The following is a 27767-nucleotide window of genomic DNA, read 5'->3' on the forward strand; positions in this document are numbered from 1 at the left end:
TAGCCAGGACCTGGAAACAACCGAGATGCCCATCAACCAAAGAATGGATAAAGATAATGCGGTATATTTATACAGTGGAGTATTACTCAGCCAAAAACAGAACAATAACATCATGGAATTTGCAGGTAAATGAATGGAAGTAGAAAAAAACATTCCTAGTGAGGCAACCCAGACTCAGAAAGACAAACATGGTATGTACTTACTCACAAGTGGATATTAGATGTTGAGCAAATGATAACTGGGCTACAAACCATAATCCTAAGAGGGGAAACCCTAAGAGAGATACACATGGAGGTCTCCAGGAAGGGAAAATGGTTAAGATCTCTTGGGTAAGCTGGGAGGGGGATAGAAGGGAGGGGATGGGGGAAGGGAACATGGAAGATCAAGAAGACTGCACTGGGGGAGGGATGGAATGGGAGAGCAATGAAAGAGGTATCTTGATAGAGGGGGCCATTGTGGGGTTAGGGAGAAACCTGGTGCTAGAGAAATTCTCAGGAATCCACAAGGATGACCCCAGCAAAGACTCCTAGCAATAATGGAGAGGGTGTCTGAGTGGGCCTGCCCCTTTCATTATATTAGTGACTATCCTAATTGTCACTATTTGTCCTTTTAACTGTCATTCTTTTATGTGTGCTGTGGAGTTAACCAAAAACTCTAATATGCGATGTTCCCAACAATGATGGCTCCATGTATTTATGTATTTTTCCTCTTATAGTTTATTTTTTTCAATCTCAAATATGGTAGATATCATGATACATAATTAATTTTGCATAGAGACTCTTTGTTGTCCTCGATGGATGGGTCCTGAGGACATGTTAGAGAAGTGTTGTTATCACTCCTCTTACCTGACCCAGCAGAATCTTACCTGATTCAGCTGAGGTACCAGAAATATAGCTAGACAGAATGCTGATGCCTACTGTTCATGAAGCCATCTAAGCTAATCTGTGTGTAAAGTCTGGTATTTAAAAGAAAAACCAAGACGGCACACCTAAGAAACTCCATAACTGGTAGAGTCACATCTAAAGACACCTACCTAGAGTCATTCTCACTGACATCAAAGACACTCATGAGAACTCGTGAGTAGGCAGAAAGGTCAACTGAAAGAGTGCACATACAAAGAGAAAAATCTAAGTGTTATTCTTTATTTTTATATTTCTCAAGGGTATATCACACATCAAATATTTATTTAGTTGACACTTTTAATTGCTCAGTATTTTAATACAAATATAAGAAATAATACAGAATTAAATAACACATGAAAAGCATACCAATTATATAAATATCTAATTCAACAATGAAAACTTACACTTGAATTCCTAGATCACTGCATAGGGACAGACAAAGCAAAAGATACAGAAAACAACTTCACTAGTCTTATCAAAGGGTTAAGAATTAACAACAGTTCACACTGTCTTTAGAACAAGGGGAATGTATTTCCAGAGTTGCCTTCTCTTTGTGAATAGCTAAGACACAGAAATAGAAGCTAAGGGCGAGAGAGCATATACAATTGACTGCTGTACAGGAAATTGTTCGCATCTGTTTCCATAATATATTATCATTACACTAGGCAGGATTTGGAATGGCCTAAAAGAGGGTGATAGCATGGGCCAAATGGACAGGGAAAGCATGCTTTTGTAAAGATGTGAACTACTGGCTAAGACTAACAATATTGCCTAAGTGCTATAAAAATAAGTTAAGAGGACACGTTACGGTTATCAATGTTACTTCACACTAAATTCTGTCCTATTTTCATCATAATAACCCTCACAGAAGCACATGGAGAACAGCAGGGGAATCAAGGATTCTAGCAAGGCCAACAATTAGCAAAAGAGTAGCAGGTAGTAGACTAGATACTCAAACAACAGGGAAACACACATGTGGACTAAGAATAAAAGCAGAGCTGGGACACCAACAGAAAGGCAAAAGGTAGTCTCAGAAGTTCTTTGGACCCTTCTGTGTTCTTTTTCCTTTTCACTTCTTCCTTCGCTTTCTTCTTCATCTTCCTTTTTAGAATCCCAACAGGTTTCAGACTTACATGGCAAATTATCTGGTCCCACTTCTTTCTATTTTGTAAGAGGACAAGGAAGCTCTGTGAGGTAAATTGACTACAAGGATTCTTTTCCCTCTAGTGGGAGTCCAAGTCAGCCTGAGATGCAGCTTGGTACTGGAGACTCTAAGTCCTGTGCATTTCTAACAGCATGTCACTGCATTGCTCTATGAAATCAAGTCCTACAACAGACCCGAGGCACACGACTTCCTCTTGGAATGCAAACACTCAGGACTAGGATGGCAGCAAAGAGTCAAATCCCTCACACGCTTGCTTCTGCGTCCCATGGAGAATGACCTTTCCTTCCTGCTTCCCTTTCACATCAGATTCAAGTAGACCAGGGAAAAACTTTCAGGGTTCTGTGTCATCTCTCTAGGCCTCTGCACAAAAGAAAGAGAAGTGTGTCAACGTTGGACATTTGTAATTTCTCAACATACTTGAAGCAATTAACAACAGAAAGATTTAGAATTAGAAATCTCTTAATGCATAGTTTTTCTTTTCCCTTGATTTCTTCCTTTTTTTCTCTTTCCCTTTTGTCACCGCCCCCCCCCCAATAGAGTTTCACTCTGTAACCTAGGTTGTCCTGGAACTCACGGACTATGTGAAGCTGGAACAGCATTGAACTAGCAGTCATCTCCCTACCTCCTTGGTCTCCCAAGTGCTAGGAGCTGGGATCACACACTGGCTGGAGCAGACTGCCCTGGCCCAGTAATGGACTAGACAATCATCTAAGACTACAAAGAAAGGCACATGTTCCAGAATGCCAAGTGATCAAAGAGTCTCTCATTGAAACCTCTAACCTTCCTTTTCTTCAGGTTGTAACTTGCTGGAAATCAGGCTGGAGTTATTAAGTAGACAGAAATATTTTCAAGAGTTATTAACTTCCTAGGACATAAAATAGGAGGGTATCAGCCTCCCCCACAAGGAATGTAGACAGTGATATAAGAGCCTTGAAATTTAACCTTGGTACCTCCCTTCCTGTCTCTGTACTCTTAGGTCATTTTACTGGATCTCTCAAAATTTTGCATATTTTAGATGCCAATGTTTTCAACAATCACTATCAATGGCTCACGAAAGCACTACTTTCCTTCCTAACATGGCTCAATATTTTAATACAACTGAACTAATATAATATAAAGAGGAGTAGATGTATATTCAGTCATTTATTTTTTTTAATTATTGTACTTAATAGACATGAACTCACCCTGTCAGGTTGTTAACACACTTTCAATTTAGATTCAACAAACACTTACTTTAAAGCAGATTAAAAATTAGATTTTGGATGTCCAACCCTGTGCAGATCATGCTTCATGTGGGGTTGTTCTAAAATCTTAATGGCTTTTCTCTCTTTGAGATTTCAAATTTGTAATTCTTTTGCTAGAGTTCAACTATCTCTGCTCTCCTCCATGGCTGGCTTGTTTTCTGCGTCCAGGTCCCCTTTAGTATGACTGTCTCAGAGAAGCTGTCCTCAGAGTATTTGTCTTAAATAAGTAGCTACTGCTTCCCATTCATTCTTCTCTTTCATTGTAGGCCATTTATGGTTTCCTCACAAATCCACTTTCACTATTTCAGCATACCCTTATCCATTAATTCATTTATGGTTTCTCTGTCTGATACAAGTGTAATATTAAAATACAACCAGTCTCTCTATCAACCCAGCCCCCCCACCCAAAAAAATGGCAGCTCAGTTTAACCCCAATAATTCCACCTCTTCAAAAATTAAGCAAATTACATTGCCAAGACCAAGAAATCAATGTTAGCCATCATAAAGTCACTCCAATATGCACAGAGTTTTGCTAGATAAACTGTCTGTCCCCTTCCACTTCTCTTCCTGCTTCGAACTTTTCTAAACCTGCTGGTGTAAATAATAATGTGTGTTCTCCCTTCCAATGACTCCTGTTTCTGAGTTCAAACAGGTATCTGAATTCTGATTCCTCAAGCCTAGCTTGCTGGAATTCTCATGTTCTTTTCTCTATAAACCTCTTTGAGCTTCCCTCCTTTTCATCATTTCTGCAACTGATGAAAATAAACATTGATAAAACCAAAAAGGACCACAGACTCAGTAACAACAGAAGCCAGCTCTTATTGGAAACTTACTATGACACAGTGATATGATTGGAGCTTTACTGGCATAGACTAATGTCTAAATCTTGAAATTAACCATGATGAAAATATTTGTACTGAATAATTTGGCAAGAAACAACTCTACCAGCTGTCCTCTATGCTAGTTAGTGCTGGTTTTTAACATTGTTCTAATTGCAGGCATTTCTTTTAACATCTTCATAGCATTCTTATGATTACAGTAATTACTCCTACTTTCCTAATACAGAGAAAGGAGCATAGAGATGCTGTATGGTTTTGTCCAAAGACAGCCAACTATTTTATAAAGAAATAGGATGTTATTGGAATCACTTGAGTGATTATAGTTGTAAATAAAAGGAATGACTGACCAGAAAATAGCCAATTTTCTATTATAATTGCCTGTGCTAAAATAGACAGTTAAAACATTAAACTGTTGAACACAATAATACTGCTATAGATTTATTGCAAACAGCATTGAGAAGATGAAACAAATTTCAGTTAAACAGAAGAATAAAGTCCAGAGACCTATTGTAATTTATGTTGACTCTAGAAGCAAGGTTATCCAGCACATGAAAATTACTGAGACCTTAGTGGGTCAATATTTTCATTATAAAAAGTGTTTAAAATATAACAAAGAAGTTGTGTTCCCTAGCTTGATTTAGCCATTCCACAATTTGTAAATACATTCAAAACACAGCATTATACATTAATGATAAAATTTTGTCAGTTAAAAAGTAATACAAGTAATCAAGTTGAAATTATTGGTACACATATTTTTCAAAAATGAAAAGCCCCAGTGATATTTAGTTTTTTTTTTTTAAATTTTCAAAGGACTTACAAAACACAAGACTAATCTTTTCTCTTTGTTGTGTAAATATGAGGGACTAATCTTTTCTCTTTTTTGTGTAAATATGAGGGAAAGTTGCACATTTTACAAGCCAGGGACCACATTTTAGAATTGGGAGCACTGGCAAGTCATGGTGAGTTCTGTTTGGTTCGTTTACTAAAAAGAGAAATAGCCTGTAGTGCAGTGCTTTCTGATCTGTAGAAGCTTCCATGGTGTATTATCATGGAATATAGAATTGTATTCAAGTTGTGGAAGAAAAAAAAATGACCAAGAGGAATCCTCTCCTCTCTCTCTCTCTCTCTCTCTCTCTGTGTGTGTGTGTGTGTGTGTGTGCAAATGTGGTACTTATTGGTCCTGTGGTGTGGGTTTCTTTTAAAGAGCTATATTTTATATGGGCTGTTGACATCAGTTGAGGCTTATTGGTAGGGCTTTTAAAGAGTGATAAAGAACATACTTAGATTCTTGAAATATACAATGGCTTCATAATATTATTCTCTCAGTATTAGAGACTTGGGATCTTCCATATTTTTCTCTTTAGACAGTCTTTGACAATATAGTCCAGGCTCTCAGTTGTTGACATTATACACATTTGCTGTCATGCCTAGTCAGAAATTTCTATCTTACTAAGTTACAATAGATGGAAAGACCAGTTTGGGCCTTTTAATATCATGATGTATGGTGCTAAGTGTAGTATTCTACTTTTCTCTAACAGAAAATCCAAGTGGACTTACCTATGACTAAGATATTAGGGCAAGTCAGCAATACTTGCTGCTGTGAGAGGCATGTGAGCAGAGAGAAGCAGGAAGTAGGTAAGAATTGAGGTCCCAATTAAAAGAACTGGTGTTGGTAATGTTACAGTTAATGATGATTAATAAAGAACAGAAAGCAGAAGTTACATTTTTATTGTAAAGACTTGAAACACAAAATATAATTTTGAAAACAAAGTTTTGTTTTGTAGGAAGGAGATGAAGCTTGAACGAATAGCCAAAGTGATATGTTCAGAGGGCCTGACCATGTATTGATGTCTTTTGATACAAATTGCCTTGAACAAAGCTGAAGCTAGGGAATTATAGGTATTAGCTGCTTGTACTCAGAGGCCAGGTAACAGCTGTCTCTCCACTTATTCCAGGCTGTCTTTGCATTTGTGGTAGCATACAATTCCCATTCTTATTTCAGGAATATGGGAAGCTAATTCCCTACAAGGAAGAGGGTTTTTTTTTCCATGCAATTTAATTACCGGCCCAGAGATACAGATAGACTAACTGCAACTATGAGTATTTTTATGAGTATAAGAAGGAGGCAGGAGAGCCAATGAGAAACGAATTTGAGACTGGCCTAAGTGGCCATCACTAGCTGTGTAGACATAAGGGGGTATAAAAGCAAGGAATGAGGTCAGTCTGAAAGACATGAATAAACAGAGGAAACAGATTTTCTTCTAGAACCTACAGAAAGGAAGATAGCCCCGAAGACACTGATTTTAGCCCAGTGACTCCTGTGTTGGATTTCTGTCCTAGAGGACTGTAAGAAAATGAATGTTTGTGGAGTAAGTCACTACATTTGTAATAATTTCATAAAGAAGTGATAGAAAGTCAGGGTAGAAATAGAAGACAGAAGAGAAAGAGAACATAAAAGAGGGAGCCATTATTGGTTTGAAGAGAAAACCGAACCTAAGGAAAGGTCTAGAGACCTACAAGACTGCCGCCAACTAACAATTTGAGCAACCGTGGAAAGGCTACCATAAATGCCCTTCCCGGACAGTGAGATCAACAACTAACTTATCGATGGAGCCCTCATCTAATACCTGTTGGAAACAGAAGCAAACACCCATATCTGAGTTGAACTAGAACCCAGATGCAGACAGAGAGGACAAGACCAGGTTGCAGAAACACATAGAGACAGCTGACCTGAACAAGGAGGAGCTAACAGGCCCCCAGACTGATAGCTGGGAATCCAGCATGGGACTGACTCAGGCCCCCCTGAATATGGGTCTCAGCCAGAAGGACTGAGCAGTCGAAGGGACCTCAGACAGTGGAACCAGGATGTATCCCTGGTGCACAAAAGGACCTTGTGAACACATCCCCCATGGAGGGATATTGCCTTAACCTAGAGACAGGAGAGAAGCCCTAGTCCCTACCTCAAATGACCTGGCAGATCTACATGACCCCACCTGGATGGCATTGCCCTACATGTGGAATTAGGGTGGGGGGATTGGAGGGGAGAATGGTCAGGGTGCTTGTGAGGGGGCAGAGTGGGTAAGAGGGAGGGAGGAAGGGAGGGAGAGGGAACTTGGATCGACATGTAAAATAATAAATTAAATAAAAAAATTAAATTAAAAAAGAAGTGCTAGAAAAATAGGTCATTTCTATACTTTTGTAAATTAACTCAAGCTCTTTCAATTTAAATAACACGAAGTTGGCTTCTCTGTTAATGTGGTCTAACAGTGTGTAGACTACACAGGTGAGGGGCATGTCAGTTCCAAAGAATGCAACTGATAATAGACAGAAGGGGAAGAAAGGTAGCTAACATTCAAAACAATGATTACTCAGCTTATTTTTTCTATTATTTATTTCATTAATTTGTCTAATAAATGACACAATGTGGACACTAAAAAATGCCCATGACCAAATAGCTAAAGAGATGAATGTCCATTTGAGAAATAACTACTGTTGAATTACTATGTAGAAGATTAGGAAATCTTCACTCCTGGAGATATTCTTGACATGGAATAAAACTCAGAATTTAAGTCACTTATGTCAAGATGATTTTAGGATGTTAAGAACAGCAAAGAAGAGTTCTGTGCAAGAAGGCTTAGGCTTTAAGAGCCTGGTGATCAAGAAATTAGTGATCAGATTATGTCACATTATTTTAAAATGATGAGAGGCATTTTTACACATGATAAAGGCTTGGAGTACATCTTTCCCAACAATGCTAACCTGAATCATTTATTAAAGGTTCCCCATTGTTTTACTTATATAGAGTATTATTCTATTCCTTCCTAGGACTATGAAGATTCTGGGACGGGGTAGGGATTCTTGGTCAGACAGCTCTTCAATTTGGAGAGCATGAGTATAATTACTTAGCAACAAAGATTTTAATTTACTTATTAATAAATAAATATTCTTTGGGTTATCTTTCTAACTAATGATGAATTTTATCATCTCAAACTCTCCTGTAAGTTTCAAAAAGTGGAATGAGAGGGAAAGATGCAACAGAGTGCAAGTGAAGGGTTTTTATATTATTATTATTAAGGAAAGGGATCATAAAAAGAGAAAAGAGGAGGGGGGAGACCAGCCTCCAGGGATAGGAGCAGAGGGAGAAAGGAAGTAGAGACACACACAGAGAGAAACAGAATGAGGGAGAGAAAGAAAGGAGGGTGGGAGGTGGGCAGGGCCCTTTTAAAAAGGAATGTAGTAAATGTGCACAGGTGGTGCTCTTTATGGCTGCAGATGTGGGTGTATCCTGTCAGAACCCCAAGGACAGGCCGGTACAGATGCCTGAATACTAACAAACTGTCCACTGAGTATCTTTGTTCCTTGACATTGTAATGAACTTAAAATAGGACTCAGCACATGCTCTTTTCCAGGAAATAGTGAATTATTAATATGATCATTACATATTTGCCAAAAGCCCATTCATAGCTCAGGGAGTAATGGAAGTCAAGATAAATATAAATATTATGTGGTCAAAAATAAACCTTTATATGAAATAGCTAGCACTTGGAGAAAAAAGAAGTCTAGGATATATGTCCCACATGAGTGTATGCATTCTTTTGCTTCCAACCCAGTCTAAAATCAATCAAACCATAGTAAAGAAAATAGCTTGGCAACTCAAACCAAAGAGTTATAACATGCAGCAATATCTACATCGATATCCTCCAAAGCAGACCCAAAATTTCATCCATTGTGTCCTGTTGAAAAATCTAAGATTGTTCTCAGCCTCAGATTTACCTTCATTGTCCTACATGAAGGTATGAACTTATAATATCATTGAATTTTACTAGAAAGAATGATTATGGGATGGTATAAAGTTTCCCTAGAAAACTTTCAATTCTTTCCCACTTTCTATTTCAGTAATAAAATACTGGATTCATAAAAACAAAGCAATGTAAGCATATTCCTTAAAGCCTTATACAGCTCATAAGGGTTGACTCCAGGGCAAGAACTGTGATGATCTTGTTAGGAGTGGTATAGAGACTGGCCTAATAACTATTATATCTTCTTCCAGAGCACAGGGTACAGCAGAAAAGAGAGCACAGGACACTGTCCTGAACTACACAGAATCACAAGAAGAGAAAGGGGAGGCTGCCCTCTATGCAAAGATGTCAGCAGTTAGTACAGATTCCCCCTCTGGGAAAACTAAATTTGTTTCATTTTGTGGGCAATGGATTGTGAGTGGGATCTAATATGAGTTTTGTATTGGACTTTTAGCAAACAAACATTGGCCTAAGGCCTAACCAAACACATTCTTACTGGTTACCTAGCCCTCCATGGAGATGAGTCTGTTCAGATTCAGTTAGTACAAGCATCATTCATCTTTTTTTCTCCCTATCTTTCTACAAAGCACATGCAAGTACACACACACACTCACATGTGCACTTGCACACACACACACACACACACACACACACACACACACACACACACACATTCAGTTCCTCTTTCTCATTTCCTTTTGCATGTTCACAGTTCACAACATGGATTTTGTGACCATTGGGTTCAGAAAGCCAATGTTGGTTTTTTGCCTTAACTGCATTTCCTTTCATACCTAAAAGTTTTATGACCTCAAGAGATGAGGGGGAGAAAAGGTGAAAAGATTGAAGTAAAGTTGGGCAAGATGGAAGGCAAATGCAGAAATGTGCCCTGCTTCAGAAACTTATTACCAAAACCTGGTGCATGAAAAAGAAACCAGGAAGTGTCACTATATTCTTTGACTTTTTTTCTCTTTCTCACAATTTTGAGCATAGCTTCAAATGTGTTTCTGTGTGAACCAGCATTTCCCTGGTTCTGAGAAACTGAACTTCCAAAATAATTGAAACTTGGTTTTAGTAGCTTTAAATATGCAGAATCAAATCCTATGGCCGTTAAAGTTCTGAAATCTTAAAAATTTAATTACTCAAAATATGAACATTTGGAGAAACTGACCGATGTGGCCATAGGTCTTGTCAATATTTGCCAACAAATGGCAATCTGAGTGCTCACTCAGTTCAACCTGAGCAGGGGTATTTATTTTTTTAAGTGAGGCAAAAGTTGAGCACACACATAACTTGCCCCTTTTTGGCATTTAGCAATTGTATTCCTCAGAAAATATAAGACTTGCTTAATTAACCAAGAAATATTACTTTGTAAATATCCATGCCTAGTGAAATTTATCTTGAGCTTAAACAGATATAACTCTTAGTCAAAATGAACTTTAAGAGACGAATTGGAATACTTTAGGCTTTTTTTGTTTGAAACACAGAACATTTTACAGTGAATGCAACTGACAACAGGAGCCTCTTTACAGTCAGGAGAGGGGATGGGATCCTCTCTGAGTCAGGAGAGAGTTGGGGGAACAGCGCTCTAGTTCTAACCTGCTTATGAAACCTGCCTATGACCTGCAAGAAGGAGCCTGGCTTCCCACTCTGGACTCCCATTTTCTATGCAAAACTGAAATGTTTGGATAAATAGAATCAGAGATTTTTGCATTTGATATTGTAGGGAGAGCTTCATGTCCCACGGCTTATGTTTATATGACTCGAGATCATATGATCTATCATCTTGTAGACAGAACAAATCCTCCCATCTACTTTCAAAACAGGGATAGTGTCATTGTAGGATCATTGCTTGTTTCGTAAATCATGTGAATTGATCTGGTGTTGATTGAAAAAGGGTTAGCCAAGATGAAGTGGTCAAAAAAGTTGTGAGGACATGAGAGGTACCCCCACAAAACATAAAGTGAAACAAAGAAGGTAGAATTTGAGGGAGATTTTTTAGTCAAATTCTAAAACATCACTCAAAACCAACATTTGTTTTCTTTCCTGACCCTGAAGCTCTGTTGTCTGAGATGGAAGAAACTCCCATGTTACCCCTTCACCCTAGGAAATTCCCATTTCAAAAAAAAAAAAAAAAACAAAAACAAAAACAAAAAAAAAACAAAAAAAACCCCACAGTTTTGTGCTTACTAGATTGTGCGTGGCTTTCAGAAAACAAAGAGATTTAGTTCTTTCTTGAAATATAGCTTACTTCTATTGTTTTAGTGGCAATATTATTTTCTGATCCTTACATTATCTAAGACTTGGCTATCATTCATGAGGAACTAGGTTACAGTAAGAGGAAGAGAACTGGCATAATACCTTTGAAAATTTATTTAAGCTAGCTCCATATATTCACTTATTTAATAAATGAACATGTATTGAGAAATATTACACACACACTATATGTATATATATATATATATACACTATACACACATATACGTATACGTGTGTGTGTGTGTATGTGTGTGTGTGTGATGTTGTGGAAAATGTTGTGAAGGATAAAGAAAAATTCCCAGTCTGGAAAGGCAGGGAGAATAATATGAAATATACCAACTATATGTGTGAATTGTTTGTGTGTTGATAGTGTTTAAAGCTTCCTGAGAGTGTGGCATGGGAAGTGTTAGTTAATGAGTGATGATGGTATTGGGCAATTTCACAGTCTCTTAATTGGTCTGATGGCTTGTCATTACTGTAAAATGAGAAAAGTTTGGCCTTATTAACTGGTGGAGAGGTCCCTGTGTGGATGCCAGATTTCTTTACTTGGCTTCACCAGATCCCACTGGGATCCAATCCACATTTTCCCACTATCTTCCAAAGAACTACTCTTAGCTTATAAGGTAACCTTTAAAGTATCCTAGAAAATGAAAAGCAGAAATGTGTACTTGTGAGAAAGCAAGCTTATTTTTTGGGTTTTTGAGACAGGGTTTCTCTGTATTACCTTGGATCCTGTACTAGAACTCACTCTGTAGATCAGGATGGCCTCAAACTCACAGAGATCTGCCTGCCTCTGCCTCCTGAGTGCTGGGATTAAAGCCATGTGCCACCAACGCCAAGCTCTTTAAATCTATTCTTAAACAGCATCAACCTTTACGTATTTTATAACTAATAAACACATCAGTACTGTTCCCCCTTATTTATATATTCAAACAATCCCAAATTATCATAAAGGAAAGATTTTTACCTTATTTCATTCTTTGCATCCCCTGTGATGACTCACCACGCTCCTGATTTCGGTGGCGCTTCCAGTATAGTAAGATTGAGATCAAGACCAGAAGAATCACCAGAGAAACAATGCTTAGCAGCAGCGGAACTGAAAACCAAAATCCTGCAGGAAACGAGGGGAGCAAGGGAAAGAGGGGTCAGAAGAAGAGTCCACTGGGGCAAAAACGGGAAAGCCACAAAGCCGCAATGATGATGACTTCTACTGACAACTGAGTTCTCATCTAACATTACCCTTAAGTACATGCATGGTTATGTCTACTGTCATAACCTCATAGGATTTGTAAAACAATTACATATTAGAACAGCTAGCATATTTCATGCAGTTACATACAACAGGATCTTTGCTAGTGCCACCTAATTTAATCTGGAATTAAATGTTATTAATATCTAACATACTTCAGAATGAAGCCACTCCTAACCTGGGAGGCTAACTGAGCTCAGTACCAGAGTAGAAGATATAAGACCCAAGGCATAGTCAAATTCTTTTGCCTCTAAAACGCATATTCTTTGCCATAAGTTACACTATGGTGACATGTTCATTAAAGAAACACTTAAATATACTATGAGATATAAAATAGGAAAATCCTGAATCCTATGATGCCAATTATTGGAAGCAATTCATTCAATGTTTTATTGCATTTCTTCAGGAAACATCTAGCACCTTCTCCATTACAGAATGTTCACAACTGAACTGAAAGCCTTTGGGTTTGTACCATTTCCATGGTTTCTAGAGCTGCATGCAGAGCTCTTGGCACCATGAGCAAATGTTCACAGAATAAATAAATGCTGTACAAACAACAGCAGACATTCCATGCCATGTAAGTCAAACTCAGAATTCTTGGAAAAGAACTAATTTTCCTTTTCTATTTCTTGTTTCTCAAGGACATTGGCTGATCCTGAAGCTCTCTTTACAGTAGTCCAGATGAAACACACAAGGCTTTTTGTCTAAAATTTACCTAAATACCCAATGTCTAACTAGCCTTGAGTTTTGAGGGAACCCAGACACTTCAGCAGGAGCTACTTCTTGGGGGCCACTACACATGGACAGCTCTTCAAGATTGTATTGATTGAGACACACCCCACATGACTGCCATCATTTGACAATGCTCATCACTATGTGCCGATCCCAAAGCTAGTGCTTCAGAACTGCAGAGGGAAAGCTTGTCAAGGTCTTAGCTCTGAATCAAGCCTTCTGCAGTCACTTACACCTAATCCCCACACCTTGCTTCCATGCGTCCCAGAGAGAGTGGTGTGCAAAGGATCATCCTAGGGCCTAGAAAAACATATGAAGGGTAAACAGTTTCTCTCAGAAGAGTGGTGACCCTTCAGATGGGGCCTTTCTCACTGAAGATTACCCACTCATTTCATCATGTGGTGGGATTTTCCAGGAAACCTTTCTAATCCTCCAGAATGATCTGAGGACACATTTCCTTCCCCTTTGGCATTTTCATGATCTATGGTGGCTTTCTGACTGGAGTATTGAACACACAGTTTTGTGATTGCCTGGGAAATAGTTCCATGTTGATGGATATCAACTATCGGTATGTAAAGTATTATGCTGTTTCCCATCTACCAGTCCTGGCCATTTTACTTTCTGAAACTTCAGTTAGCTGTTGTGTATAGTGAAAAACTATTAAAAAAAAAAAAAAAGAAATTCCAGGAAGAAACAGTTCTCAAATTTTAACTGATATGCTATTCCAAGTACTGTGGTCACATCTCACATCATCTCACCCCACTCCACAAAGGATGTGAATTGTCCAGTGTATCCACACTGTGTGTGCTATCTGTCTGTTACTCATAGAGTAGCTACCTTGATTGCCAGATCAACTGTTTCGTTTTCACTACAAGCTTATAGTCAATGTATTTTTTTCTCTTAAAGAGACTCTAAATACAAATGTTTATTAAGGCAGACTGCTGCAAATGTATTTTCTTAATTGGTGTTTGGCATTTAACCTTTTACCACACCTAATTAGAGAGTCAGCTTAATTATAGGTATGTGTGTGTGTATGTGTGTGTGTGTGTGTGTGTGTGCATGCGCACATATAGTTCAATACACTCTGCAGCTTCATGTGACTACTGAAAGTCTTCGAATGTCACATCTGTGGATGGGGAGACTACAGAAAAACTTGCCTTCTGTGCAACCTCAGCTCTTTCTATGCTTGTCTCATTCTCTCTTTAACTATAGTCTTTGCTGCACAGTTGAAAGTCTCTGCAGAACATGGCCATCTTCCAGGTGCATAAACATAGAAGAACCAGTCTCCCTTGCTACCTTCTCTTACCTTTGTCCAGACTCTGCTTGTAGTCGATCACAGTCCCAAGGTATAAAACCTGGCAGATCACTTCCTTCCCAACCTGATTCTTGGGGTCTTTGACCCGGAGGATGCTGGTGACAGATGTAGTTCCATTTGAATGGAAGTGACTCTCGGTACTATTCTCAATGCCTGTACCAGTGCCCTTCCAGGAGATGGCAGGGGCTGGGCGGGCAGTTGCAGAGCAGGTGATGTTAAGGTGATCTTCAAAATAGTTGTAGTGAAGGAATACTATGGGCTGTACTGGGACAAAAGAAAAAACACGTGGCCTACCATCAGTTAAGCACCTCTCCTGGCTCCTGAATTTTCTCACAGGGATGAGGGAAAGATCCTAACAGAATGACAGTGGGACCTAGACAAATAAGATGACACCCCCTTCCTTGAATCTCAGCTCTCCCAGTGAAGGGCAGCAGAGTTCAAACCTCTCATGAGAATTGCCATATCTGTAGTTTGTCTCTAGCATAATTGATAGAGATATGAAGACGTGGCACAATGTTTGTCTCCTCCATACAGTATAGGTCTAATTATTACATATCTTTTGTATGATCAGTATCTTCTATTAGATGTTTCTCAGAAAGATTTTGACAGTATCCCCTAATTGGCACCTCTATATGTAGACTCTACCTATCAGAAGACCAGGCAGGGTGCAGCTTCCAGAGCCTGCTGCTTAGAGAAATTGCCATTTTCTGAAAAAAGCTGAATGAGGCAGAGAGGAGAATTGGTGGGGTGGAAGCTAAAACACACGCTAGAAACTCAGTGTTCTCAGGGTTTATAAGTAAGAAACTCAGAGAGTTTCCTTGGGGATCACCTGGCAAAGCAGGGAAAATCACTTAAAAGAGGAAGATAGGACTTTCCCATTCATTTCAGCCTGTTCTCTTTGTAAAGGCCTCCCAAGCTAACAACTTCATTCCTGCCGGAATGTAGGCCTTTTATTCTGCCAACCCGAACAAACGAATGCTTCTGGAGTAAGCTTCAAAGCCCACAAGTTAATTAGAAGCCAGTGGTACGGGAAAGCATGTTTGTGCCTTAGGTTCAAGAGATAGGTAGATCCCAGTAGCTGGGGGAGTGGAACTTAGAAGGGCGCCCAAATTTCAAGCATCAGTAAGTGCTGGGAGAGATAAAAGCAAGGAAAAATGAAGGTGATTTTTATGAATACGATGCAGAAGGGGTCATTCGTGGTGAGTGAGAACAGGATTTCCAGTTTGGGGGATAGAGAAAAAATAAGTAGGAGAAATAAAAACATTACAGAAAAAAAAAGGCATAGAAATGAGAAAATATGAGAAACAAAAAGGGAAGGAAAAGAAGACAAAAGGAGGGAGGGGCAAGGATGAGGGGGGAGAGTGAAGGAGGGGAATGAGAAAAACAGACAGACATTGAAGTGGAAATCAAGAAGAAAGTCTAACATACTGTTGAGAGGCTCTATCACAGAGTAGAAGAGCCCTGTGTCAGCCATGCCCCATGTTCTAACATACTGTTGAGAGGCTCTATCACAGAGTAGAAGAGCCCTGCGTCAGCCATGCCCCAAGTTCTCTTACCTAGTGGATCCCCTTCCAAGTGGATCCCATGGCCAAGTCTCTTAGCATTCTTAAAGCCTTGCTTTAATGTTTGTAATGACTCTACCAGACTTTTCTTCACCCTCCTAAAACCACCACCTGATGTTCGATGTTACTAACTTATCCTCGGTCCCACCTCCTCATGCTTCATCCCAGCCCTATGTCAACAACAAGGGAACAATCTCATACTAAGCCTAGAGGATGTCTAAAGAGTGTTTTGTATCCCGTTGCACTCTCAGTGGCGTTAGTCCATTATGAAAATCCTCTGGTTGTACCCTTAGTAATCCTGAAACAGCTTCCATTAAGTAATGTAAGGGCTACAGGTTAGACTAATATACCTGACATTAGGTCCAGAAATTGTCAAGGGCTCTAGAAATAACGTATTGCACATTTGCTGTCCAAACATGGAGTCAAAAATCAAATCACTGCTGTGGGGGACTTGTTGCCCTCATCATTGTCTTCAATTTTGGTGCCCCTAAATTCCCAGAGAGAAGAGAGTTCCAGCCAAATAATTTAGTGTAGTGCCTAGAGCTCTTCAAATTCTACAATAACAGCTATGGCAGGCATGAAAGGCTAAGTGCCTTCTAGTGAATCTGCCCATGCTTGTGACACAGAAAATCCAGGAACTACAACTGCATGTCCAATGCTACTGGAAATAGTATTTCTGGAAAGGAGAGAATGTATTCTCAAAGATGCTCACCATAGAGGGTGAGGCAGGCTGTTCCTGAGATCTTCCCAGAAACAAATGTATTGAAGAGGCACATGTAGCAGCCTTCATCGTCCAGTGTTGTGTTCCAGAAGGTGATGCTTGTGTTCCAGAGTCCCAGCTCGGTGATGTTTACCTTGTCTCTATATGCAGGCTGGACTACAACCCCATGGATTTTGCTGTAAGTGGCCATGTTTTCTGGGCTTACAGCTTTCTTTTTCTGCCATGTCACAATCAATGGTTCCTGGGATTGTTTCAGAGAACATCGTAAGGATGCAGGTGTGTGCAACAGTTTTCTTTCATCCTGGGTCACCACTTCCACTAGAGAGCAAAAAGAATATTTCTATTTTAGAACCTCATTACATATATACATACATACACACACACACACACACACACACGTACACGAGCGTGTGCTTACTCCTGGTAACAAATAGAATGCATGCTGAAGCTCAAATATAGAAAAACACAAAAACAAAAAAGGCAAAGAAGAAAACAAATGTATGTATGTTTCTATATGTTAGCAGAGAAATGCATTTGTTTGACTTTTAAAAGCAGAGGCAGAGTATAATAACAAGAAAATGCTTAGTAACCAGAAATCCCTAACAATCCTAATCCCTGTGAGTTTGAGAATAAGTAGAATGATTGAGCGTGAAAACTTCCAGAAGGAATAAGACCATTAAGTAAGTTCTGCTTAGTGAATTATGAGCCAGCAGCAAAGAAGGGCCAAATGGCAACAGACTGAGTAGACAGTTTAAGCAATGATTTAGGTGTTTTACACACACACACACACACACACACACACACACACACACACACAAGAGGACTCAGGCTCTGGAAATCAATACAGAGCACAGACACACAAGGAGAGTGATGTACAGGATGATGCTCTGGTTGGCTTGATGTACCCAACATGATCAAAAGATTTTGACACTCAACTGATAATCTACATGTTCTCTGTTGTCATTAGATGTCATGGCAATCATTTCTTCTTTGCAATGATGGCCACATTTACATGACAGGTGACTTAATGTATTAGCATCCATGTAATAACAAATAACCAATAGCAAATTTCCAATCATGTGAGAAAAGGTATATAATAAAAGAGGAACAATACATTCTATATCCACACAACAAAGAAATCAAGACATCATAAATCAATAAGCATTTTGGCATGAATATGGGTGAGTGAAAAATAAAAAAACATTGTAAATGGTAGAAATTAGCAATCTAGAGAAGAGGAAATAGAAAATCTCAACAAACTGTTCAACTTAGCAGAATGGCTACCACTGAATGAGGAATTAGTAGGCCAAAGGACCAGGATATAGCACTCCCCCAGAATGTCACACATAGAAGCATATATAGGCAAGGGACTAAAGAAAAACTCAAAGAATAGACCTAAGTATTCTAACATTAGCCCAATAGCACTTTTCACATGGAAAAACCAAAAAGGAAACAATAAAATGATGAGGAGAGCAATCCAACATGAGACACCATATTAATAGTAAAACCTTATGTATCTGACAACCATATATATATATATATATATATATATATATATATATTGAAATTACAATAGCAACTTACAAATCCAGTCATAATAATAAATTTTATATACATCTCCCAGTATCTTTAATTCCATAATTTTAAATCATTAAGACAAAAATCCAAGTATAACCCATAAAATTAAAAAATATCTTTATATTTGTTTCATATCTAATTTTCATGTATGTTATCATATGTTTTATATGTATGGATATATATTACTCAGATATATACACTACTAAGTAAGAGAATGTTTAATCTTTTCAAAGCATACATAAAATATTTCCCTAAACTGAACTTGAAATTGGCCTTAAAAATTTGCTCTTTCTGAACACTGTCTACCTAACAACATTTCCCCAACAACCATACATTTCCCCAATCCCTTTTAACTCCAATTACAGCTGAACTCATAGCAAGATTCATAAAGTATCATAACTAATTGGTAACCAGAGCATAATGCACTAAATGCCTATAAAACTTGATAAAGCATTTATGGACAGACTTAATACTAACTCCATTTACTGGGAACAAAAGGGACTAAAAATGAATAGACACCTACTTCCAAACCTCCTCCTTCCTACATCCAACAATAAAAGGGAATTAAATAATACAGTGATAGAAAATGTATAAAGTTGCACAAAAACACTAAAATTTGTTCCTTAAGGCTAACCAAACAGAAGAAATGTAAAAATGTCTAAGAAAGAAATAGAAGGCCATAGAAACATTGCCTAGAGTATGAGAGAACAAAGGAGGGAATGACAGCCAGCACACCCTGGATCACTAAGTGTTACCTAGCTGGTAATTTAATGATGGGAACTCCTTAAAGGTAAGAGAAGTGTTGGATGCAGAACCCAATGATGAGGTTGAGGGTGTCTGAAAACTTTCAGAGATTTTACAGAACATATTTGAGAAAAAACAAAACAAAACAAAAACAAAAAGAAAACCTGTCACTTTCAGAATGCAAAGGAAATCAAAACTACAGTTGAACATGTGGGTAAGCCTGTGCTTGACTGTGGAGAATCTCCCCTAATGGAAAAGTTAGCAAATCTTTGGTGCTTGTGTGGAATCGTTTTCAGTTCTGCTACTCAGTCAGTAAATCTGGTAATGTGTCAGGGCTGTGGGTGAGTGTGAAGCCTGCCAGGCTTTCACTGGCACTGTCTTCCCCAGGAGACCAACAATGAATGACATCACACCAAAAATGATTAGAAAGAACAACAGCATAAACTGACCAGTAACCTCCCTTAAGAAAAACCAGGACATCCAAAGAAGCTGGTACAAACGTGGTTTTTGAACAGGAGATACTGTACGCTTATGTACCTCTGAGAGTATTTTTCTAAGTTTTACTTTCTGCAAAAAGTGGATAAAGTCAATTTTAAAACTTGCCTTCCAGGAAGAATATATCTGTTCCTTCACGCCAAATGTTCTTAAAATTAAGTCCCAGGTCCTTAAAATTAAGTTCAGGGAATTGTTTTTCAAGGTTCTCTCCCCACCCAGTTCTGTGGGTGAAAACTGACATCATATTTCACTTGGGAGGGGACGTTTATCTTACATCTAGCTTTTCTATTGGAATAGCTTTGGAATGCCAAATCGCCCCACTACGTTGAAAACAAAAAGCATGGAAAGTGGGCAGAACCACTCACTATCCCAAGGCTGATGGCATGTTCCAGTAATCCATGCAGATGAGTGGGCCGGCCTAGCACACACAGGAGTGGCCAACCTCCATCCTAGAAGGTCTCTGGGTGAAGAACTGAGCATCTTTACCTTGAGCTGTGCCCAGCGCTACTGCTGCCATGCCCCAAATCAGGCTGTAGGTGGAGAGATGGCAGAAAGGTCTCCTGAACACCTGAAGACAGAAAGCAAATGATAGAAATGGGGGTTGCATTGGGACAGAGCCAGGGAAGCGTCCTTGTAGTACCAGTTTCAGGAAATGTTAGAATCAAGTGTTTACCCACCACAGTTGAGTGGAAACAGAACCCAAAGCTATAAATGGACTAAATAACAGAGTACTCAGGATGTGGGGATGGAAAACCTTCAGTGTGACTCTTTCATGGCCCTGGGAGTGTGAGCCTTGCTTTTAAAGTTACCATTATCAAAAGCATGGTCTTGAACACAGAGGCTCTTAGCTAATGGAGAAAATACAGATGTCAGATAGCTTACCCTTCCCAAATAATCAGCCATGGCTAATAGAACAAAACACAAAAGGAAAACACTTTTCAGAAACACATGTCTGCCTTCGGGCTTTGCTGAGGCAGACTCTCCTGAAAATGCAACCAAAGTTTTAAATACTTAGCAGCCGGTACTAATATTAACTTTGTTTATTGCTTCATTGCTTTATTTTTTTTTATATTTGCCCAGGAATCCTCTGCCTTGATAGATGCTCTGGCACTATTTAAGGAAATGTTATTTTGGTCATTGCCTAGTTAGTAGAGACAGAGCATTTGGATGAGCCGTCCTTTATGGTTGCCACAGAATCATTTCATTAGATTTAAGGTATACTCATTATAAGTGACACAAACAGACTTTGGATACTTTCCTTTATTTCTACATTTTTTAATTAATTTATTATCTGTGTGTGTGTGTGTTCATATGCATGATGTGGGTTGCATTTTTTTCAATGTGTGGAGGTCACATGGCTCTCTCCTTTTTTAAGGGACTGAACTAAGGTCACCTGGTTTATGTAGCAAGTGCCTCAACATACTGAGCCATTTTGATGGCCATAGTTCTATAATTATTATACTAAAGGGATGTAAGATGTGCCAATTTTCTATGTAATTTTCATGAACTGAATTTTATTTTATAGTGCCATTCCAACTGGAGGTAGAAACTTCATTTCAACCAATGTTGTATGTTCTCTGTGCATTCAGCCACTCACCACCCCAACACCCTATAAAGATCCCCATCATGGAGTGTCTGCATTCCGGGAACTTATGAGGACATCACACCAGCTACCGTATGGGGCTTCCAGGCTTTCATTACAACCAATTTTCTACCTTGTGTTCGGTAGATATCCATGTTTCCTTCAATCACCAAGGCCATCTTTTGAACAATTACTGCTTCAAAGGCAAACCACAGGTCTCTCAGGGTCTTGTGAACCAGCCCTGGTTCTGTTGTGCTGGGCAAACAAATTCATTAATGCTCTCTCTAAGAACCTGTGGCATCCTGCTATACTGCACCCTGGCTTCTTTTGGATTTCAAGATCTCTGTATAGGTTCTATTTTTTATTCCCTCCTGCTGGTGGTAGGATATAAGGCTCCTTCTTTCATACATGCTGGTGTCTTGCCAGAGACACCAGTCAGCCCTTCCCTTCTCCGAGACTGGAAAACACTTTTCTCCCTGGGTCAGAAAAGATGGTTCAGTTCCACCGCCCTGGAGTTCCTCAAGTCTTTGTGGAATGAACTTTCCCCTCCACTATCAGCCAGTGAGGTTTTAAAGCTTGAATGTGGAAGCCATAGTTATTGCAAAACTTCTCTGCCTTTTTGTGATAACAATCTTCTTCTAAGGTAGTTGGTACACGACTGGATTGAAACACCAAGGGACAAGAACAAATGACTTAAACAGACACATACAAGATAAATGTATGAAAATATTTATTTCAAAATTACATTTCATTAAGCTGCTAGTGATCATAAAACTAACATTCATGGAACACAGTATATATCTGGCATTGTTCTTAGCACTTGAGATCAATTACTTTGCCCAGCACTTAAGAACCTATGAAGAAGGTGCTGTTAATATCAACCCTTGCACAATGAAGAATGTGAAGGAGCGATATTAAGTGGCTTTCCCCAGGAAGCACAGCTAAAAAGTGGTAGAAGCAAGGCTCAAAACCAGGCACTGGCTACACAGTTCACCATCATAACCATACCACCACACAGCCTGCGGGGGTGTGCTCAGCATTGTTGGCTTTTGAAAAGTAGGCACAAATAGAAAATTACTTTGTACTTTCTGCCTCAAAAGCATGATTATGAGGATTATCAAGCTCTTACTGACTTGTCAGGATAAGACTGTCATATTTAATGATGTTTCCAGAGCCAAGCAATAACTGGCTAGAAGTTTCTACCTGGTATCTCATGGAGACCTACCTAGATGCCCATTTCCTACTACTGGGAGCTCAGCACCTACACACATGCTCTCAGACCTCATATTGCTGGGTCTCCTCCTTACATAACAATCTCTGCCTTGCCAACCTTTCAGTCCCTTCCAATTGCCAAGCTCTCTTGTATTCTAGTTCCTTTGCATCCTTCTTTTGCTTAAAATGTTCCCAATGAAAAGAATAAATGGAATAGACTGGTTAGTAGCTTTATGACTAACAGGAAATTCATCATCATTTCATCCCACAAAGTGTTTCCTCTGGACTTTACTTCCCAGGAAAGAAAGTCTCACTGGCTGTCACACTCTCCTCCTTTCCAGACATTTAATTAGTCACTCCACACAATAAATTCTCCCATGTGAAATCCTTACTTCTTGTTCTAGTACCCTGGTCTCAGTTCATGTCGCTGGGTGCTTTGTCCTAGTTCTAATTGAATGTATTTCTACTTTTTTATTAGTATAATATAATTACTTGAACAGAAGAATAGGTTTCATTGTGAAATCTTCACGCCTTTCTGACTTCTTTCATCATCTATTGAGTTTGATTTATGCTAGGCACTGTGACAGAGGCTTTGGAGACTAATAGATAAAGTAGATACAGACCCCTACTCTACTAATGCATTTTATGTATTTACAAACACACACACACACACACACACACACACACACACACATATATATAAAATGAAACTGGCTAGATGTCCCCACCTGGTATCTCATGGAGACCTAGATGCCCATTTCCTACTACTGGGAGCTCAGCACCTACACACATGCTCTCAGACCTCATATTGCTGGGTCTCCTTCTTGCATAACAAGCTCTGCCTTGTCAGCCTTTCAGTCCCTTCAAATTACCAAGCTCTCTTGTATTATAGTTCCTTTGCATCTTCCTTCTGCCTAAAATGTTCCAAATTAAAATATATATATATGTGTGTGTGTGTGTGTGTGTGTGTGTGTGTGACTATACATACATACACACATTCACACACATTATATATACATATATATGTGTATGAATATACATATGTACATTTATACATTATATATGGATCTATAGATACAGATAGATATACATCCCTAGACTTTTCCACAGTATTTTCATTACCTGCCTAGCATTTCCTCCCACCCTTCCCAAGACTATCAATCTCTTCCTTCTTCCTTGTGAATGGGAAAAATGTAATACTGCAGTGCCATTTGCCAATTTTGAAACTACCACTCCCAGAGAGGATTATGTTCATGGAGTTGGGCCATAGACTGTGTTTATAGAGTCAGCCTGTCATTTGACTCTGTTATTTTTTCCCTTGACCCACAAGAATGTCAAAATTCACAAAATCCAGTTGTTTAAACAGGATATTTTGACCACATTATCCTTGCTCCAACCTATTGCTGCAGAAAACCAAGAGTGGGCATCCCATTCTGAATATGCATGTTATTAGCTCTTGCTTAGCCACAGCCTCCACTACCACGATAAACTGAAGCTTACCTCTAAACCACTGGACTATAACCACTTAAACTGTCTTAGTTTGGGGTTTTGCACTAGGATAGTTTTTAAAGGATGGTTTATCATCTGAGGGACTCTCTTCATTCTCAAGGTGTGCCTGAAATAAGTCACACTTGTGCCACCCCTTTTAGATACACTGACTTATAGAGGTTTTTTCCAACAACCCCTCTAACGTGGGTCATTCTCATTGCCCTAAAATGTCTCTTTCTTTTATGATATCTGTTTTCTTGTGGGCTCACGGTCAGATGGCAGAGGAAGAGCGTAGAGTCTTTAAAGTAATAGTCATGGTGGGATGGGTTGAGATAGAATACCATGTAGCCTATGCTGGCCTTGAATTTGCTATGTAGCCAAGGATGACCTTGAACTTCTAATCCTCTTGTCTCTGTCTTCTGAGTGCTGGAATTACTGGTATGTGCTGCCACACCCAGCCCTAGGAAACAAGTGTTTGAAGATCTGGAAATAATTTCTATCTGCTACAAGGATTTCTATCCCTTTCCCTGACCTGTTGGAACACCCCAATTTTAATGTCCTCTTGCTTTCTACTGTATGGAATTGTTTGGGTTCATGTATGCCCTCTTACAAAATAGCCATGACCTAAAACTTACTGGCTTAATGGAGGAAGTGTTACTGGGACAAGTGACACAACAAGTCAGAACATCTGATGTGTCACAAACATTAATTTCATTTTGTAAACCTGAGTTTTCCTAACCAAGTGAAATTATAAGAAGAGGCAGAAAATTAACAGGTGAAGAGCAACACTGTCTTCCCTTGGGTTTAGGTAGCAAAAGAAGCCTAGTTGTCCTGGCCAGGGTCTGTGATTAGGAATCCTAGAAGATGAACAAAGTATGTCTAGCTTTCCTGAGGCCAACTGCACCCTGTAGGCAGTTGCATGTGTGTGGAGGTGGGGGATGGGAGGAGGGAGAGAGAAATAAAATGGGTGCATACAGTCACAGAGAAGACCTGACTCTATCAACATCCATCAAAAGGGCCATAAGCCCTGAACCTCCATCACAGTCCTTGACTTGGTATTCTTGGTGATCTTTCAGGATGTATGCCCTGAAAGAGGTGAGGTTTCACCCCTGTGGCTATCTCCAAGGTCACCTCATACCTGACTGCTTTACTGTCTACATCTAGGGAGTCCCAGTCACTTAGATTTTTCTGCCTGGACTCCACAGAGAGCCATGTCTACCAATATCCATGTAGATGGCATAGTTTAATTTCTTAACATTCTTAAGGCTACAGGAAGTTACAAATCCCATCATCTGAGAGATCATTATTGTGTGCATGAACAATTTGTTTTGGGATACTCAAGTGTACCATGCCTGCCTTGTGACTTCTCATGACTTCATTGGTCTAAGGCTCACAACAAAGTCACCACCCTTTAGGAAGTTAAAAGTGACGAGCTTCTTAAAAGGATACAGCCTCCACAATACCTGCTCCGCATTCCCCTTTTCATGCACACAGATCCACCTTCAAGAGGGCTTTAGCTCTGGAGTACCCTAGGGACTTTTGAAACTTTTTCTTTATATTGCTGAGACTGTTCTTCATCCTTCCTTATTGTATAGAGAAGCTAGAAAATCCAGCAAATGTATCCTCTGGCTCTGCTGCCAGAGTGTCAGTACATTTTGCTTTATCTTCAAGTATTCATCTTCAATGCATTTACTTTATCTTAAGGAAATCACAGGGACAGATTATGGTGTGCTAATTCCACAGCATTATTTTTTTTTAACCTATTAATGACTTTCCCTCACAATGAAATCCAGGCCCTAGCAAAGGCTTTAATATGAAAATTATTACCAGGCTTTTATAGTGAAAAATAACTGTGTTTTAGGGGGAGATAAAAAGCAGAAGCACTTGCAAGATTTAGGAGTGGGCCCTGGAGAGGGTGAAAAACAAATAAACAAAAAAACCACAGAGATTGGGGAGCAAGGAGTCAAGAGTGAGGCTCCGCTGTTTAAAAAAAAAAAAATCACATAATATTTATTTATATTATCCCCTGGTTTATGCAGGATAATGGCAGCTTTTCTATTTCTTAGGAGATGATGGAATTGCCGGTGGTAACCAAGTCTGAAGTGAATCCTAGATGTATTAGGTAAGACACATTATTTAATCTCTCTGGAGCCTGGGGTAAGATGATAGTATTAATCTCAGGGTTAAAGGAAGCATAGGTAAGAAGTTGAAAAATCAAAATGCTTCAATATCTGAAGCTTCTGAGTACTGACATGATATTATCATAAGAAATTTCACACCTGACACCCTGTGATGGTCATGGTCACCAAAAGGAACTATCTAATCATGACATTATCTGGAGGTCTGCACATAAGAATTCCCTGTTTAGTTTTCATCCCACTCCCAAGAGATATCATTGTGCATATGTAAATATTTCTTAAAAAATCTATAGCATTCTGAATGACAAAGATCCTAGGAGCCCATCTGCTGCAAAAACAGTAAATCAATGGTACTGTCATATTACAGGGGTATGGTAACAATTCCACGGCTAAAACACCAGTACAGTGTCCAGAATTTAACAGATGCTAAAAGATTAACCAGTCAAGAATTTACTAGAGAGTTGAATCACAAAGACAAATAAATCCTCCTATAGTTCTCACCCAGAAAGTGGATGTTCATTATAGTCTGGGTCTTAACCTGACAGCTACGCATCTGCTAGTCTATAGATGTCATTTCCCTAATCTTTCTAGGTCTGAATTTGTGTCTTCGTTGCAGCCACAGGAATTTGGGTGAAAAATGAACCTCTCTACCCATTTATTTGTAAAACTGGAAAGCAATTCCTTGTTTAACAATTAACAGCATCTGCTGGGCAGGAGACACCAGCTCACACACCACCATTCTCCTTTGTTAAGAAAGGTAATGCAAAAACTGGCCTGTGGTTTTGCCAGCCATATGAAAAGCAATACCTTAGTGTTTTAAGTGAATTTAGATTTTCACCTCATTCATCCAGTTTCGTGCGTGTGAAGAATAAGACATATGACCACCCATCCTTTTAAAAATTTCTGTCTTGTAAACAGTACTGAAGACTCAAAATGTCTGCCCCCTCTACATATCCTGGCTTTTAGCACGACCATAGAGCTAACAATCTTTACAGAGGGTTGCTGCGGGTCTATCGGATGCTTCATGGCTTCACAGGAAAGGAATACAGCAAGAAGCAATATCACTAGGCTGTACCCCTGAATGCAGATTTAGGACCAATACAGGGGACACCCAGCGCTACCCCTCCCCTTTGGGGAGCAATGAGATCTGGCCATGTTTTCCTCGCAGTGGGATCCGCAGCCCGGAACAAAGCCGCCCACCCGTGGGACCTGCGATCCTGGGCTTTCTCCCGGCCAATGTCCACTTAGACAGTCCCGGACATCCTTTCTCCAAGTAACAGATTCTTGTGCTTCCCTCGCTGGCTCGGCACGCTCCCGAAATCCACTGGCTCCACATAACCCATTCCGCCCTCCTCATCGCAGATTCCTCCACTCACCAGACTGCCCATCGTTGCTTTGGGCCGCAGCTAGACACCAGCTTCTTGGGGTCTGAGCTCCTCCACTATAAAGGGTATCGCAGCAACACCTGTGAGCAGGGGTCCAGCGACGCAGTGGAGCCCAGCACACGCAGACTCTGTAGCGAGTTTGGACACGCCCTCTCTTCACTGCCTTTTCCCCACCCCTTCCAAGGTTCTCGCCCTTGCTTCTGTTTTTAGAGTAACTGAGCAAAAGCGTGTATGTGTGTGTGTGTGGGGGGGGGGTCGCCCTATAGTTTGGTTTTCGTTTTAGATTTATTTATCTTATTTTGCACGGAAAAAAAAAATGTCAGTTCTTTCTTGGCCTCTCTGGTGCCAGCTTCAGGAGTCA

The 27767-nt window shown here is 39.5% G+C and overlaps 1 protein-coding gene across 2 annotated transcripts; it reads right to left on the minus strand.

Moving 5' to 3' along the window:
* Positions 1-1126: 1126 nt before the first annotated feature.
* Positions 1127-27535, minus strand: LOC127227216 (OX-2 membrane glycoprotein). Of its 2 annotated transcripts, none has more exons than XM_051191547.1 (6): positions 27398-27535; positions 20088-20169; positions 16776-17102; positions 14493-14765; positions 12173-12316; positions 1127-2427 (listed from the first exon to the last, which is right to left on the minus strand). In XM_051191547.1, exons 1-5 carry the CDS (start codon positions 27407-27409, stop codon positions 12174-12176), a joined length of 837 nt encoding a protein of 278 aa, XP_051047504.1. In that variant the 5' UTR covers positions 27410-27535; the 3' UTR covers positions 1127-2427; position 12173. The 2 variants fall into 2 exon arrangements, with proteins under 2 accessions (XP_051047504.1, XP_051047503.1); XM_051191546.1 differs by having other exon boundaries at positions 12173-12319.
* Between the last annotated feature and the right edge of the window lie 232 nt (positions 27536-27767).

This window comes from Phodopus roborovskii, unplaced genomic scaffold (genome assembly GCF_943737965.1).
Source record: "Phodopus roborovskii unplaced genomic scaffold, PHOROB, whole genome shotgun sequence".
Lineage (NCBI taxonomy): Eukaryota > Metazoa > Chordata > Mammalia > Rodentia > Cricetidae > Phodopus > Phodopus roborovskii.

Bases quoted from the DNA above. Each gene is read 5' to 3' on its own strand.
- LOC127227216 (XM_051191546.1), bottom strand. The intron at 17,103-20,087 runs GTAAAGATGCTC...TTTGCTCTCTAG, and splicing joins AGCGCTGGGCACAGCTCAAG to TGGAAGTGGTGACCCAGGAT. The intron at 14,766-16,775 runs GTGAGCATCTTT...CTTTTGTCCCAG, and splicing joins AGCCTGCCTCACCCTCTATG to TACAGCCCATAGTATTCCTT.